Source organism: Narcine bancroftii, chromosome 4 (genome assembly GCF_036971445.1).
Source record: "Narcine bancroftii isolate sNarBan1 chromosome 4, sNarBan1.hap1, whole genome shotgun sequence".
NCBI classification, from domain to species: Eukaryota; Metazoa; Chordata; class Chondrichthyes; order Torpediniformes; family Narcinidae; genus Narcine; species Narcine bancroftii.
This window is the reverse complement of record NC_091472.1, coordinates 242,235,849-242,249,993: the sequence shown is the minus strand read 5'-3', so window position 1 is coordinate 242,249,993 and position 14,145 is coordinate 242,235,849. Positions and strand designations below refer to the sequence as shown.

The following is a 14,145-nucleotide window of genomic DNA, read 5'->3' as shown; positions in this document are numbered from 1 at the left end:
ATCAACTTAAATTTTCCTTTATGGCCCACTGGCAATGACATTAGCAAGTTGGAAATTCATTACATACCATATTAGGGAATTAGAGTTGGACCTGGATGAAATCCAGATCATTTAGGAGGTAGAGGCGTGATAGAGGCTATAAGGAGACAATCAAGAACAAGAGGCAAGTAGCTGGATAATTGGAGAAGGAAGGGGAATAGACAGTCGGCACAGATACCCCATTGGCTGTTCCCCTCAACAATAAGTGCACTGATCTCCCAGGGTCAAGTCATGGTGGTCAGGTCTCTGGCTCTTCACCTGAGCAGGGAAGGGAGAAGAATATGAGACCTGCAGTAATGGGGCATTTTAAAAATTGTTATTTAAAAATTTTGACCATACATGCAGTCAATTACAAAATAAAAAATACAAGTACTAAAGTAAATCCAGTATTTGCTCCATGATGGTTATATCCCAACTTCACAACCCCCACTCTCCCAAGAAAGTCCCCAAAGTAAATAAAAAGATAGATTTGGAAAGAAAAGCAAGAAAAGGAGAAAGAAAAAGGGAAGAAAGAAAAAAGAAAATAGCCGTACATGGCACAGATTATAAATTCATATTCAATAAATTTTCTTTGGAGAAGATCAATGCCGGTTTCGAGGATTAGGATGAACATAATTAAAGATTTACACTAGAGATTTGTAAAAGTGGGTTCCAAACTTGTAAAAATATGTCATACTTATTTCTTATGTAATAAATAATTTTCTCATGAGGTACACAACTATGTATTTCTGCATTCCAATGTGCCATATCTAGATGTGAATCAAACTTCCAAGCAACTGTTAGACATTTTCTAGCCACTGTCAACACAATTTTAACAAATTCTGTTTGATGTTTGAATAGTTTCAGTTTAGGTCTTATCCCTATAATATTCCCCAGTAAAAATAATTCTGGGTTTTGTGGAAATTTGATTCCTATGATCTACTTGAGGAAATTTCCTAAATCTACCCAAAAAAGGCCCTTCCTTAGAACATAACCAAGTTGAATGTAAAAAAGTTCCTACTTCCTCACCACATCTAAAACATCAGTTTGATAGATTTAATTTTAATTTATTTAATTTCTGTGGTGTGAGATATAAATGATGCAAAAAATTATGTTGTACCAATCTATTTCATTACATTTATCATATTAGCCATACTATCCCAACATAATTTAGACCAGGTTTCCTCATCTATTCTCATATTTAAGTCTGATTCCCATCTCTGCCTGATCTTATGAAACCCCTGTTTGGGGGGTTTCTCATTTGAAGTAAGAGATACATTTCAAAAGTATTAGGGAATTTGAGGGAAAAGGCAGGAAAATTAAAATGTAACAGATCAGTCATTATCTTATTGCAAAGCAGAACAAACTCAAAGGGTAAATAGCTTGCTGCTGTTCCATATACCTAATGTCAAGGTTTTTGGTTTCTTTACAGTCTTATACCAGACAGTTAATGGTTTAAAAAATTTGAATTGCTGCTTTCATTTCATTGCATGGCTAAGGATATGTTTTATAGCCTTCATTTAACACTAATAAATTAATTCTAGTCCATTTCCCTAAACACTCAAATAATCATATCTATTAATTAGCATAGCTGAGTTTATATAATTTGGGAGGAATAAGTAGCCTGCGTCAGACATATGGAACAAATGAGATCATTTAATTCACTTATTTAGAGAATCATGCGAATCCATTGTATTAGCTGAATACTTTTTCAATGCAATGTTTTGTTATTTGAAAATTATTTGCATGCTGAATGGCATTGATGTGATGGGATGGCCACCTAGAATGTTCAGAATTGTTCTGAATATTTCCATATTCAGAAACGTAATACCAATCCTCTGTTCCTGAGGCTGGTATCAGGAGGTCAATCGCAACTGTCACCGATGATGTGGTGAGTAGTCTTGTATCAGGGCCACAGCTGAACTTGTCAGCAGTATTCCAGCTGTCTTCTTGTGTCATGGAAATACAGTGGGATATAATTCGAAGCTAAAGAGATGTGGGGAGATATGTTGGCAATGCCAAGCATTATTTTCCATCAATATTCTGTTAGATAACTTTATAGCATATTGTTACACTTTTGTTTGTTTTGTGAAAAAACCTTTACTGTAGATTTTAACAATGGATGAATTCTACACTAAACAAATCCAAGGAATTCATCACCAGTAATTGGAATCAAATGAACTACATAATTAGTGTCAATATGCAACCAGAACACAGTTAACAAACATAGTAAATGTAACATCGCAAAAGCACTGGCAGTTGTCTAGAGGGTAGAGAGTATATTTTTAATGTGCGATTGCCAATTCCTTCAGCATCCTTGTTTGGTTTGACTCCTTTCCATATCTCTCTCTCTGAGGAATATCTTTGCTTCCTACCTCCTTCCCTTTGGTTTCCCACTTCAATGTTGCAATAAAAGAAAGCGCTACTCCACAGACGGGCTCACATTTTGTGTTTGCTGGCATATCAGCATGCAAGAAAAATATCAAAGAATGCAGGTTACTTAAATAATAAAAATGATAAATTTAGAATTGGTGTTTTCCCCTGCTGGTGATGTAGTTGCTACAAGCTGTGTAGAAATCCTAGCATGAGATTATTTCTAAATAAAAACAAAATTCTTTATTCCATAGCAAAATAAAATGTACTTAATATTCAGAAATTATAATAACTCAAATGTCTATCTTTCAGTGTTTACCCTTCTTTGCTACATGCTGAACCCTTCGTTATATTCACAACCACATCACGGTTCAATTCACTGGATATCCAGGTCACACTCCCTGATTGCCTCTTTGGAGGTCCTATTTTTTAAGGTAAAACCCCTACTTAGTATAAACAGCTATAATTGCATCTTTCCCTTTGATGATTGGAACTTGAGAGGATAGATGAAGTTAGAATAGAAAATGAAAGGGATGGATCAAAGGTATTGCTACTGTTCATGTAAGAACAATTGGCAGGAGAGATGATAGTGAAAAAGGAACGACTGTAGATAATTGAAGTGGAAGGGAGTTGAGAATTACTGTATTTTTGTACAGCAAAGCATCATTGATTGGAAATGCAAAACCTAAAATGAAGCAGATTCTTCAGTTGTAAATTCTAAAATTGCTATGGAAATATGTAATTGTATAGGAAAAGTTTGCAAAGCTATATGGAAAAAAAATAAAGGAGAGGACTAATTAGTAGTTGCTCCAAAAAAAGCACACAGCAAATATAAGTTAATTTTAGAAAGCACCTTATGCTGTTTTTATGTTTGATGAACTTAAGTTTACTGAGCTTTGTAGCCATCATTTCCTCAGAGCATGCACCACTTGTAGTCATAGAGTGCTACCACCAGGAGTGAGTAGCATGTGGGGAATGTTGCATCCTGGGAATGCTGTTGCATCTTTGGTAGATTCAAGATGGATGTCTCCACATGAGATCTGTCCTTAGTGTTGTTTGCTTAGTTAATAAATCTAATTGTCTTAAAAGAACCAAAGTTTCTTTAATGTAATAGGAGAAACATCACACCACTGATATCTATCAGTTGGTATGTTGGGAACTTTTCACCTATATCTGGTTCATTAATCACAAAAGTAGAATTCAAAATCACTTATATTTTCAGATGCAAGTCTGTACGTTTATTGGATGGTAGAATTGGGGAATGTCTAGTGTGCATGTGTGTATATGCACACATGCATACATCTTTGGCTTGGCTTCGCGGACGAAGATTTATGGAGGGGGTAAAAAGTCCACGTCATATGCATACATACAGGATTAGTTTTACCATTTCCATTGAAACCAATTTGTAAAATTCAAATGTGTTAAGAAAAGAATGGCTTGACACAGAGAGCAGGTTTGCTGATTCTGCTGTGTCGGGCATCGAGTCAGTTTTGCCAATTGTGTGCATCAATGACCCTGTGCTTGCAGCAAGAGGGGCATTCTGCAAAGTCATGGAATCATTAGGGCAAGTTGATAATAGTTTTTTCTGGAGAAATCTAGTCAATCCAATTCCCCAACTCCATCTCTTTAATCCTGTGTCTTTCCCACAAGTACCCATCCAATTTCCTTTTGAATTTATTGATTATTTTCACCACCAACCTCATAGTCTTTCAGGTAACTATCATTTGCTGCATAAAAAGGTTCTTACTCACATCTCCACGGCATCACTTTCCCAATGTTTTTCCACTAGTGACATCATTTTAAAGGGACAGGTTTTCTTATCTAAACATTATACATTTCTAAAAATTCTCCTCTGCAGGGAAATAATCCTGGGATCTTCATTGATTTTTGGCTCAAATCCCTCATCTCTGCAACCATCTTAACAATATAACCAGATAACCATTCACGGAGCGGAAACAGGCCATGTTGGCCTTTTGAGTCCGCACCGGTTCACTGATTTTGTGCGCCCTCTTCAGGCATGGGTCCCGGTAGATCTTCATTCAATAACGATGGACGAATTCAATGCAGGTGGAATCAGTTGTAGAAATGTTTGTGAAACGTGCAGTATAAGACATAGTTGGCTGGATGACTGAACACTTAGCCTATTTGTTTCAATGCCTCTTTCTTCTGCTTGCAACCTAGATTGTTGACCAAACTTTTGGTCAGCTGACCTAATTTTTTTTATATGTAAGACTTCATTGATTAAAGTGGATTGAGATATTTAATCATGGTATATTAAAGTTATTATTTCTGTACAAGTTGGTGATGTTTGATCTCTTCTAAGACCATTTGACTTTTTTGTGTTTTTCATTCATTTTATCATTTCCTGCAAATCTAGTGGTGTGCTCAATGGAGAACTCACATCTCAAGAGAAGAGATATGGGAAATAGTTTAATGACCAATCACCTGAACTAATTGCAATGAGGTAGAAATATAAACCACACACTATCCATGCAACCAGTGGTTGTTGGAGGGACTCTTGTCATTTGGAATTTCCTGCATTTTGTCAAATTTTCCAACATACCACTGCTGAGCAGAATGTAAAGGACTTATCGGTAAACAATATGTGTGTGAGTTACATAATGTATATGTGCATACAGAAACAAATATTCAATATGATGTTTATGTATACACTAAGTGGTAGATTAATTTCCAATTTGATCACATGTACCACCTAGTAAAGGGTTCAAAGGTTCCTTTTATTGTCACCAAATAATACATCAAAAATGTAAAGTATATGATATACTTCATTGCCCAGCGCCCCAAACAATCAGTGAAAGAGAAGCAAAGGAGTCCCTTAAGAGACACCATGCCCATGAATTCTCCCCCAGCACTCTCACAGCCTCTGCAACTGCACAGAAACAGTCGGCAACCCAGATCCAAACCTCCGATTGGCAGCCTGAGCTCCAGATCCAAACCTTTGATACAATCAGGAAGCTTTCAGCACCCGAAGCCCATCGGGATCCCTTCTTGCCTTTAGCACCCTTTCCAATCCCAGTTCCAAAGCCGGTCCTCAGCAAGCCCACAGCCTATGTGGATCCTACAACTACAACTCGCCAGCATCCTGTACCCTATGTCTTTCTGTGTGAGTACAAGCCTGTGCCCTGATTTGTTATAAAGGGGATTGAAATTAGGCAGTATTTGCATATATTTTCTCTTTGGTACTTGTTATTATTTTTGCATGCCGAATTCTTCTATTAAGTATACTGACATTGGTTGTTTGATTTTTTTCAGGTGCATCATTTTGGTGTCTGCTAGATATTGTTCCAATTAAGAATGAAAAGGGAGAAGTTGTGCTGTTCCTGGCATCACACAAGGACATTACTGATAGCAAGAATAATTTGTCACCGGATAGTGCAAAAGATTCAGGTAAAGGTTTATTTTTATGAAAGGAACACCGATTTGCTGATGAAATACTAAATGCTGAGTATGAAAATAATTTGCTGTACTCTGTCTGGTTTTAATTACTAAAGGAGTGTGAATCTCTCAGATGAATGATTAAATGAGAATTATAACTTCATAGTTTTAATGGAGAATAGTAGTAATCTTTAATAACACAAGGATATCAGGCAGGCTAGTGTTACCTTTGGCTTGCTACAAGAAGTTTACAGTTGTGATTACAGTTTTCTGAGAGGCAGAGAAAAACATCATTAGTAATGAATAAGCACAGGCATACAAGGACTGCCTAAAGAAATCTCTTGGTGCCTGCAACATTGACCACTGCCAGTGGGCTGATATCGCCTCAAACCGTGCATCTTGGCACCTCACAGTTCGGCGGGCAGCAACCTCCTTTGAAGACCGCAGAGCCCACCTCACTGACAAAAGACAAAGGAGGAAAAACCCAACACCCAACCCCAACCCACCAATTTTCCCTTCCAACCGCTGCAACCGTGTCTGCCTGTCCCGCATCGGACTTGTCAGCCACAAACGAGCCTGCAGCTGACGTGGACATTACCCCTCCATAAATCTTCGTTCGCGAAGCCAAACCAAATAAGACATATCTGTATACACATTCCCCACTGCCTCAGAGAATGTCTCTTTCATTTGAAAGGCAAGTTTTGAAAGACTCATTATTTAAAAAGTTCAGATTTGTTTTTTTCATTTCAAAGACAAAATGACATTTGCAAAATAATATCAGAGAATTTGTATCTCAGAGGCAGATACTTGAGGATAAATCTTAATTGAATTTGCTTAAAGATAAAGGTAAACATTTTTAATGACAGGAGAGCTGAGCAGCCCAAGGTGATACTGCTACCATACTATGAACACGGGCAGCTCAAGGCTGCGTGCTTAGTCCCCGGTTCTATTCCCCATAGACTCATGATTGTGTAACTAAGTTTGGCTCCATCACCATCTCAAAATTTGCTAATAACACCACTGTTGTTTGTTGAATAACTATAAATGATATATCCGAATAGTGGATGGAGAACAAGAATCTGGTTGGTTGGTTGGTGGCAAAACAACAATGTTGCTCTCAATATCACTATTACGAGCTCCCATTTTGTAAAATGGGATTATCACTGTAAGGGATAGTATAGACAGAAGGGACTGAAAGGTCACAGTTAACATTTAATATTTCATGCAAGCACAACACAAGTCACAGCCCAGTGATAATACATTGGAAGAACTGAGGGAAAGTTTGTCGCAGTCTTTTCCAGAATTCGATACATTTGCAAAGACATAGTGATTTTGCAAGGTAAAACCATTCTGACTGCTAAAGAGAACACAGCTTGTTGAAGCAGCTCTTGTGGCCAGCTAATTTTTGTGGAATTCAATGACTTGGCCTTTTCGGTGGATTGACTTGTGCCGGGTGGGTCTTTTGGGAAGCAAAGTACTTAATTTTGATTGTGACTAACAGTGAAGGTCACTTGGAGAAACTGCTTTATTTTAAGTGTGACTAGCAGTAAGATTACTTGGAGAGACTGGTGCCAGGGAGTTGGAAGCTTCATGGAAGCTGCCCAGTTCAAGTCTTGCCTACAAAAGGAGCAGGAGCTCATGTGGATGGACACCACGCACCAGAACATCCACCCACACACACACACACACACACACACACACACACACACACACACACACACACACACACACACACACACACACACACACACACACACACACACACACACACACACACACACACACACCTGCGCATGGTTGGGGATAGATTTAATGTTAAGGATAGTTTAAAAGTTAAGACTATGAAGACTATGGTTTAAGGGTTAGAAATAAAATTAGTGTTTTAAATTAAACACTGTCTGGTTCATTGTCTGTTGCTGCTCGTTACGTGCGATTCATAACAGTCACCAAGACCTAGAAGCTTATTGTGGATTTTAGGAAGGCAAAGCTGAGGGACTATGAACTGTCTGCATTAATGGGACAGAGGCGGAAAGAGTTAGTACCTCAAGTTTCTGAGAGTCCAAATTAATATTGACTTCTGGAACCAGCACATTGAAGCAACAGTGAAGAAGGCACACCAATGTGTCTACTTTCTGAGGAGTCTGAGGAGATCTGATATGTTGTTGAATACTCTATCAAACTTCTGCAGGTGCACTGTTGAAAGTATACTGATTGATTGCATCACAGACTGGGTTGGTCCCCAGGAATGCATGAAGGCTGCAGAAGGAAGCAAACACATCCAAGTTCATCTTATGTTCCGACCGCCCATCCATCAAAGTCATCTATGTGAGGTACTGACTGCCTCAAGGAAGTAGTCAACATCATAAAGGACCCCTGACACTCTGGTCACAACCTTTTTTAACTGTTACTTTCACAAAGAAAGAGTAGAAGCCTGAAGAGCAGTACCTTGAGATTCAAGGACAGTTTCTTCCAACAGCTGTCAGGGCCTTGAATCTCCCGTAATTAATCACAAACTACTCCAACCCCTCATGGAATGCCACTTTTTTCTTCCACTATTGTAACACCTAATTTTTTCTGATTCAGTAACCACGAGTATTTATTATCTATCTTTTGTACTTATTATATTTTTTTAATTTAACGTAGTTATTTTTCCATGAAGTACCTACACTGAAACAAGTAAGAATTTTGATATGAATGTACTTATATAATGTATGATTATGTGCTCAGATGCCTTTCTGTGTGGAACCTGTTTTTTCACTACTGAGCCTATACTATATAACTGCAGAACAAGTTCATAAGATCTGCACTTTGGTGCATTAATTATAAATACTGGCACAGGGTTTGCATTGGTACTGATAGCAGAGCGAATGCTGTGTGAAATTTACAGCAACCTTTGTGTTCCGCTTGTGCATGGGCAAAGTTGTAAATTTGAAGATCGCTGTTGATGATAAACTGTTCCTATCCACATCATTGGAATCTGCTCAGAATCACAGATTTACACACTGTGCCCTAACAATTAATGCAAATGTTGAGGCTTGTTCAGTTAGGAGTAACTCTGAATTTACACAATATACTAAATTGTACCATCATCAAGTCTCGTTCACTCAGGTTAAGATTTAAGATTTGGAAAATTTAAAAATAAATTATTTGGACTTTTTATGATCCTTAACTTGATCCATTATCCAATAAACCCATCCCAATCTATATTTTGCTTTCTCTGAATATGTGCTGTTTGTTTGTATGAAATCTTTCAACAGGTTGGCATCTCATTGCCACGGAGCTAAATTCAAAATTGCATTGAAGATGAGGAAATCCATGCCCTCTGTCCAACCAAATCATTCTGGACATCTTTTTAGGATGGTAACTGTTCCTACATTGCTGACCATTAAATCCTAGAGCATTGTGTGCAAAAATAAAATGAAGAGATGACCCAAAGTTGTTCTTTCATGCCATTCTACAGATGCTTTACCTCAATTGTCCAATACTTCCAGTATTTGATTATGCAGTTTTTTTAAAGAATTCCAGGAGTTACAATATTGACTTTGGTTATTTTGGGGGAAATTCCTTCCTCAGCTCCTGAAACAATCTCTGGAAACCACAATACCTCAGAATTCATTACATGTGCAGAGAGCACCAAATTAACATTAAGTGTTCTCTCATGACCAATTCTGACTGGGCATCGCTGTATGGATGACGGACCTGTAAATTGTATTTGATGTGCTGTTTAATCTATTGTGCAACCTCAAATTCTGAATCAGTCATGAAACGTTTGGAATATCATGAGTTTGAGGGAGAGGTTGCATAAATTCCAGCTTTTCTCTAACTGAAAAATCCTGTGCAAGATTTATCTAAGGGACATTCTGCACAGCAACTTCTAAGTCCAGTACTCTGCCAATAAATCTGAATCTGAAATTGCTGGACCCATTTCAAAAATGCTGATACCGGAGAGCCACTTGGTCCAAATTGCCACCAGGATAAGGGCCTTAAAAATGGAGAAAAGTACTCGTATATTATGTTGATACAGGAATGCATTTTTTAAAAATGATGCTTATTCACATATACAGCTGCAGCTTCCATTATAAATATCCTGTTGATAAATTTATATTTGAACAATCTATTCACTGCTTCAGAAACAATTACTAAATGTACCCAGAGAGTTGTGGAAACTAAATCATTGAGTTCATTCAAAATAGAGATCAAAAGGTTTCTGGTTATTGAGGGAATGAAAGTATATAGAGAATGCAGGAAAATGGAGATAAAGATCTTTTAAAAATCTAGTCTGTTCAATTTTTCATCATTAAACAAATGACTCAATCCAAAAGGTAGCCTGATAAAACTTCTCTGAGATGCTTCCATCTCTTCAGAATCTTTCCTTAAATAAGGAGACTACCATTGTTCAGTCCTCTAGATAAGTTTAATTCCACCAGCAATAAGCAAGGTTTTGATAGCTCTCTAATTACTTGCAACTTTGACCTGCCATTACAGTACCAGCAGCCTGGGTTCGAATCCACCACTATCTGTAAGGAGCTTGTACATTCTCCCCATGTTTGCATGGATTCCCTCCGGGAGCTCCGGATACTTATCACCCTCCAAAAGTGTCAGGGTTTATAGGTTAATTTGTGTATTTGAGCAGTACGGGCTCATAGGCTAGAAGGGCCTGTTACCATGCTAAATCTCTAAATCTAAAGTGTCAGCCTGAGAGAATACCCAGATTCCTCTGTGATTCAGAGCTCTTTCATCCTCAATTGGGTGTAATTGGGCAGCATAAGCTTGTGGGCTGAAAGGACATTACCATGCTCTATGTATAAATTTAAGATTTAAATTTAATTTAAAATTATCATACAGGATAAATAATCACTTTGTAAACTTTTTTTAAACTAGCCATTTAACATGTTTTTTTTTATTTCTACCAGTTTTATAATTTAATTTCTTTTTAAACTTTTCATAATTCTTTGTTCTTATACACAGTATTGTGTTCAAAATAGGTTTGATGGGTTCAAAGAGAATCAAGGTTGAACAAGTATTATGAACCAACAATGGTCTTTATTTACACACAGGGGAGTTCACAAAAAGGCACAAAATAGCAGACTAACCTAGTCAGCTCACAGGCACAGTATACCAAGAAACAAGGGTTTAACTTTTTCAGCACCCACCACCCACAGGCATGGTACTCCGAGAAAAGAGGGTTCAACTTGTTCAGTACCCACCATCAACAGGCACAGTATATTGAGAAACGAGGGTTTAACTTGTTCAGCACGCACCATCCAGGTACAGCACACTAAAAACAGTAATAAATAAAGAGTACATACACATAAACCTGGACTTCAGTTTAACCCCTGGTTGAGATCCAGGATTGGTCCATTGAAATTGGCCCTCCAGAGCTGCCTGCAACCTGGAGCTCAGCAATGATCACAATTAACAAATAGATACACCACAATAATACTATCACGCATTCATGTTTATTTGTCGTTCACACCATAAACATTGCAGTATACAATGAAATATGTGATAGCATTTCTCTAGACCAGGGAGCTGGTTATTTACCTGAATAAACTACATCAGAAACTTTTTTTATAAATAACATATCACTTATTACATATGCATGCCCTGTGTACCCCTGGAGTTCAGAAGATGTTTCTCAATCTGGTCGTGAGGGCCCAAATGGTTTGGTACCTCTTCCTAGATGGCAGGAGGGAGAATAAATTGCAGGAGGGGTGTGTGGAATCCTTCACAATGTTTCCAGCTTTCTAAAAAATAACAGCCCTTATAAATGTCTATCATGGCAGGAAGAGAGATCCAAATGATCCCCTCAGCAGTCCTTACTATCCGCTGCAGAGACTTGTGTTCTGTGATGGTACAGTTCCCGAACCAGGCAGTGATGCATTTACATAGGATATTCTCAATGCATACACTGTAGAATGTAGTGATGGTGGACGATGGAAGCTGGACTTTCCTCAACCTATGCAGGAATTAAAGGCATTGTTGGGCCTTCTTGGCAATGGGTTTTGTGTTGAGGGACCAAGAGAGATGCTGCTCTTGACTACCTCGACGGTGGAGCCATCGATAGTGGAGTTATCCCCCTGGGCTCTCCTGAAGTCAGCCACAATCTCCTTTGTTTTGTTGATGTTCAAGTGTAGCTTGTTGTCTCTGCACCAGTCTGTTAATGATTGCACCTCCTCTCTGTAAGCTGACTCATCGTTCTTGCTGATGAGCCCTTCCTCAATCGTGTTGTCAGCAAACTTGATGATATGGTTAGAACTGTGTCTCGCTGCACAGTTGTGGGTCAGCAAGATAAACAGCAGTGGGCTAAGCATTCATCCCTGGGTGAGGATGCCCCATGCTCAGTGTGATGGTGTTGGACATGCTGTTTCCAATCCAGACTGACTGAGATCTTCCAGTCAGGAAATTGATCCAGTTATAGAGGGAGGTGTTGTGGTATGATTGTGTTGGATACTGAGCTGAAGTCTATGAACAGCAGTCAAACATATGAATCTATACATTCAGTGCAAATAATTCACTACTAAACATTCTCAACTCCCAAGACCTACTCACCATTTGCAGACTCACTCTGAGAGACACGACATTTTATTGGCCAGATTATGCACAGGGAAAAACCCGCCCTTGAGCCACCCACACCACCAAAGGTGGCCGGATGGCTGGCTATTACTGGTGTGGGGAAAAGCCACACTTCAGATATACTATCTAATTTTCTGCCCTGCCTACCCTTTGCTCATACCTTGACAAAGGGTTCAGGCCCAAAATCTTGGTTACCCTTTACTTCCTATGGATGCTGCTGAGTTTCTCCGACACTTTTCTGTATTATACTACAATCACAGTATCTGCAGACTTTACTATTTAACTCATGGCATTAAGAGTGGCATTTTAAAATAAGTATTCTTTTTCTTTCATGGTTTGCGATCTGGTACAATTCTTTCATACGAGCGGTTGACCTGTCTGCATGATCACAACTTCTGAAGCAATGGCTAATGATAACAGGCTTCAGAAAAGGGATGTTGGAATTCAAAAGTGTTAATTGGTAGAGATCCACCAATATTGAAGCATTTAATTGAATTATGGAATAAAATTGATTATGAGATAGGTGGAAAAGGTAAGATTTCATCGAAAACACCTTTATATCAAATTAAGCTTTTTCTTTTTACTGTTAATAATCAGTTTTTGAAGATATGGAATCAACTGGGGATTTAAAAAATTGAAGATTGTTTTGAAGCAGGGAAATTGATACCTTTTAATCGAATGAAGGAAGAATATGAGATCCCTAATAATACATTTTTTTGTTATTATCAAGTAAAAGCATTTTTAATTGAAAAGTTAGGCCATAGTTTAAAATTACCGAGACAATCCGATTTAGAGTTATTACTTACTAAAGGAAAAATAAATACATTTATTTGTGAAATGTATAAGTTATTACAAAATAAAATGTTTAAACCAAATATTAATAAGGCAAGATTAAAAAGGTAAACTGATTTGAATAGGAAGATAGATGATAATGTTTGGAAGAATTTATGTAAAGACAATCTGACAAAGGTTATAAATGTAAGATATAGATTAGTACAATATAATGTTTTACATCAATTATACTTAACTCCCCTCCCCAAAAAAAAGAAATTTAATTTAATTTCTTTAGATTTATGTTTTAGATGTGTGAAGAGATAGGTACTTTTTTCATTCAACTTGGACTTCTAAAGTTCAGACGTTTTGGATACATTAAATTATTTTTGGAAAAAGTAATAAAAATTGAACTTCCATTTGATCCAATGTTATTTTTATTAGGAGATAATAAGATGATTGCTTTAAGATTAAGATTTACTATGTATCAAATTGAATTTTTACATTTAGCTTTGGCTGTATCTAAAAAATTGTCTGGCTATTTCTTTGAAATCTGATTTAGTTTTAGGAATGCAAAGATGGCATACTGAAATGAAATCTTGTATTCCTCTTGAAAAGATAACATATAATTTGAGGGATAAATATCACTTTTTTGTAAAAGTATGGAGCCCATACTTAAAAATTCTTGGTTTGATGATTTGAACTCTCAATCCGTTCTGGTGAAGAGTCTTGCTTTTCACAGCCAAATAGTTGAATGTATAGATATATAATTGATGATCTCCTTTTTCTTCTTTACTTAATGGGTATATATAGGGGGAGGAGGGTGGGTATTAGTGGGGAGGGAGAGGGTGGATGGGGTGTCTTTATCCATATATTTTCTTTATATGAATTTATCATAATTGATGTTATGGTTTTAAAAAAATTTAAATAAAATATTCAAAAAAAAAGGGAATAGTCTTGTTCTGGTGATGGAAGATATTTGTGAGCATCTTCCTTCTAAGTTGGCAGCAA

At 37.4% G+C, this 14,145-nt stretch overlaps 1 protein-coding gene across 7 annotated transcripts in view; it reads left to right on the top strand.

Moving 5' to 3' along the window:
• kcnh3 (potassium voltage-gated channel, subfamily H (eag-related), member 3) overlaps positions 1 to 14,145 on the top strand; it is a 698,780-nt gene that overhangs the window by 350,517 nt on the left and 334,118 nt on the right. For all 7 annotated transcript variants that reach the window (XM_069934512.1, XM_069934516.1, XM_069934515.1 and 4 more), the window contains one exon: positions 5,665 to 5,799. In XM_069934512.1, the coding sequence (XP_069790613.1) occupies positions 5,665 to 5,799 (135 nt within the window). The remainder of the gene's footprint in view (positions 1 to 5,664; positions 5,800 to 14,145) is intronic.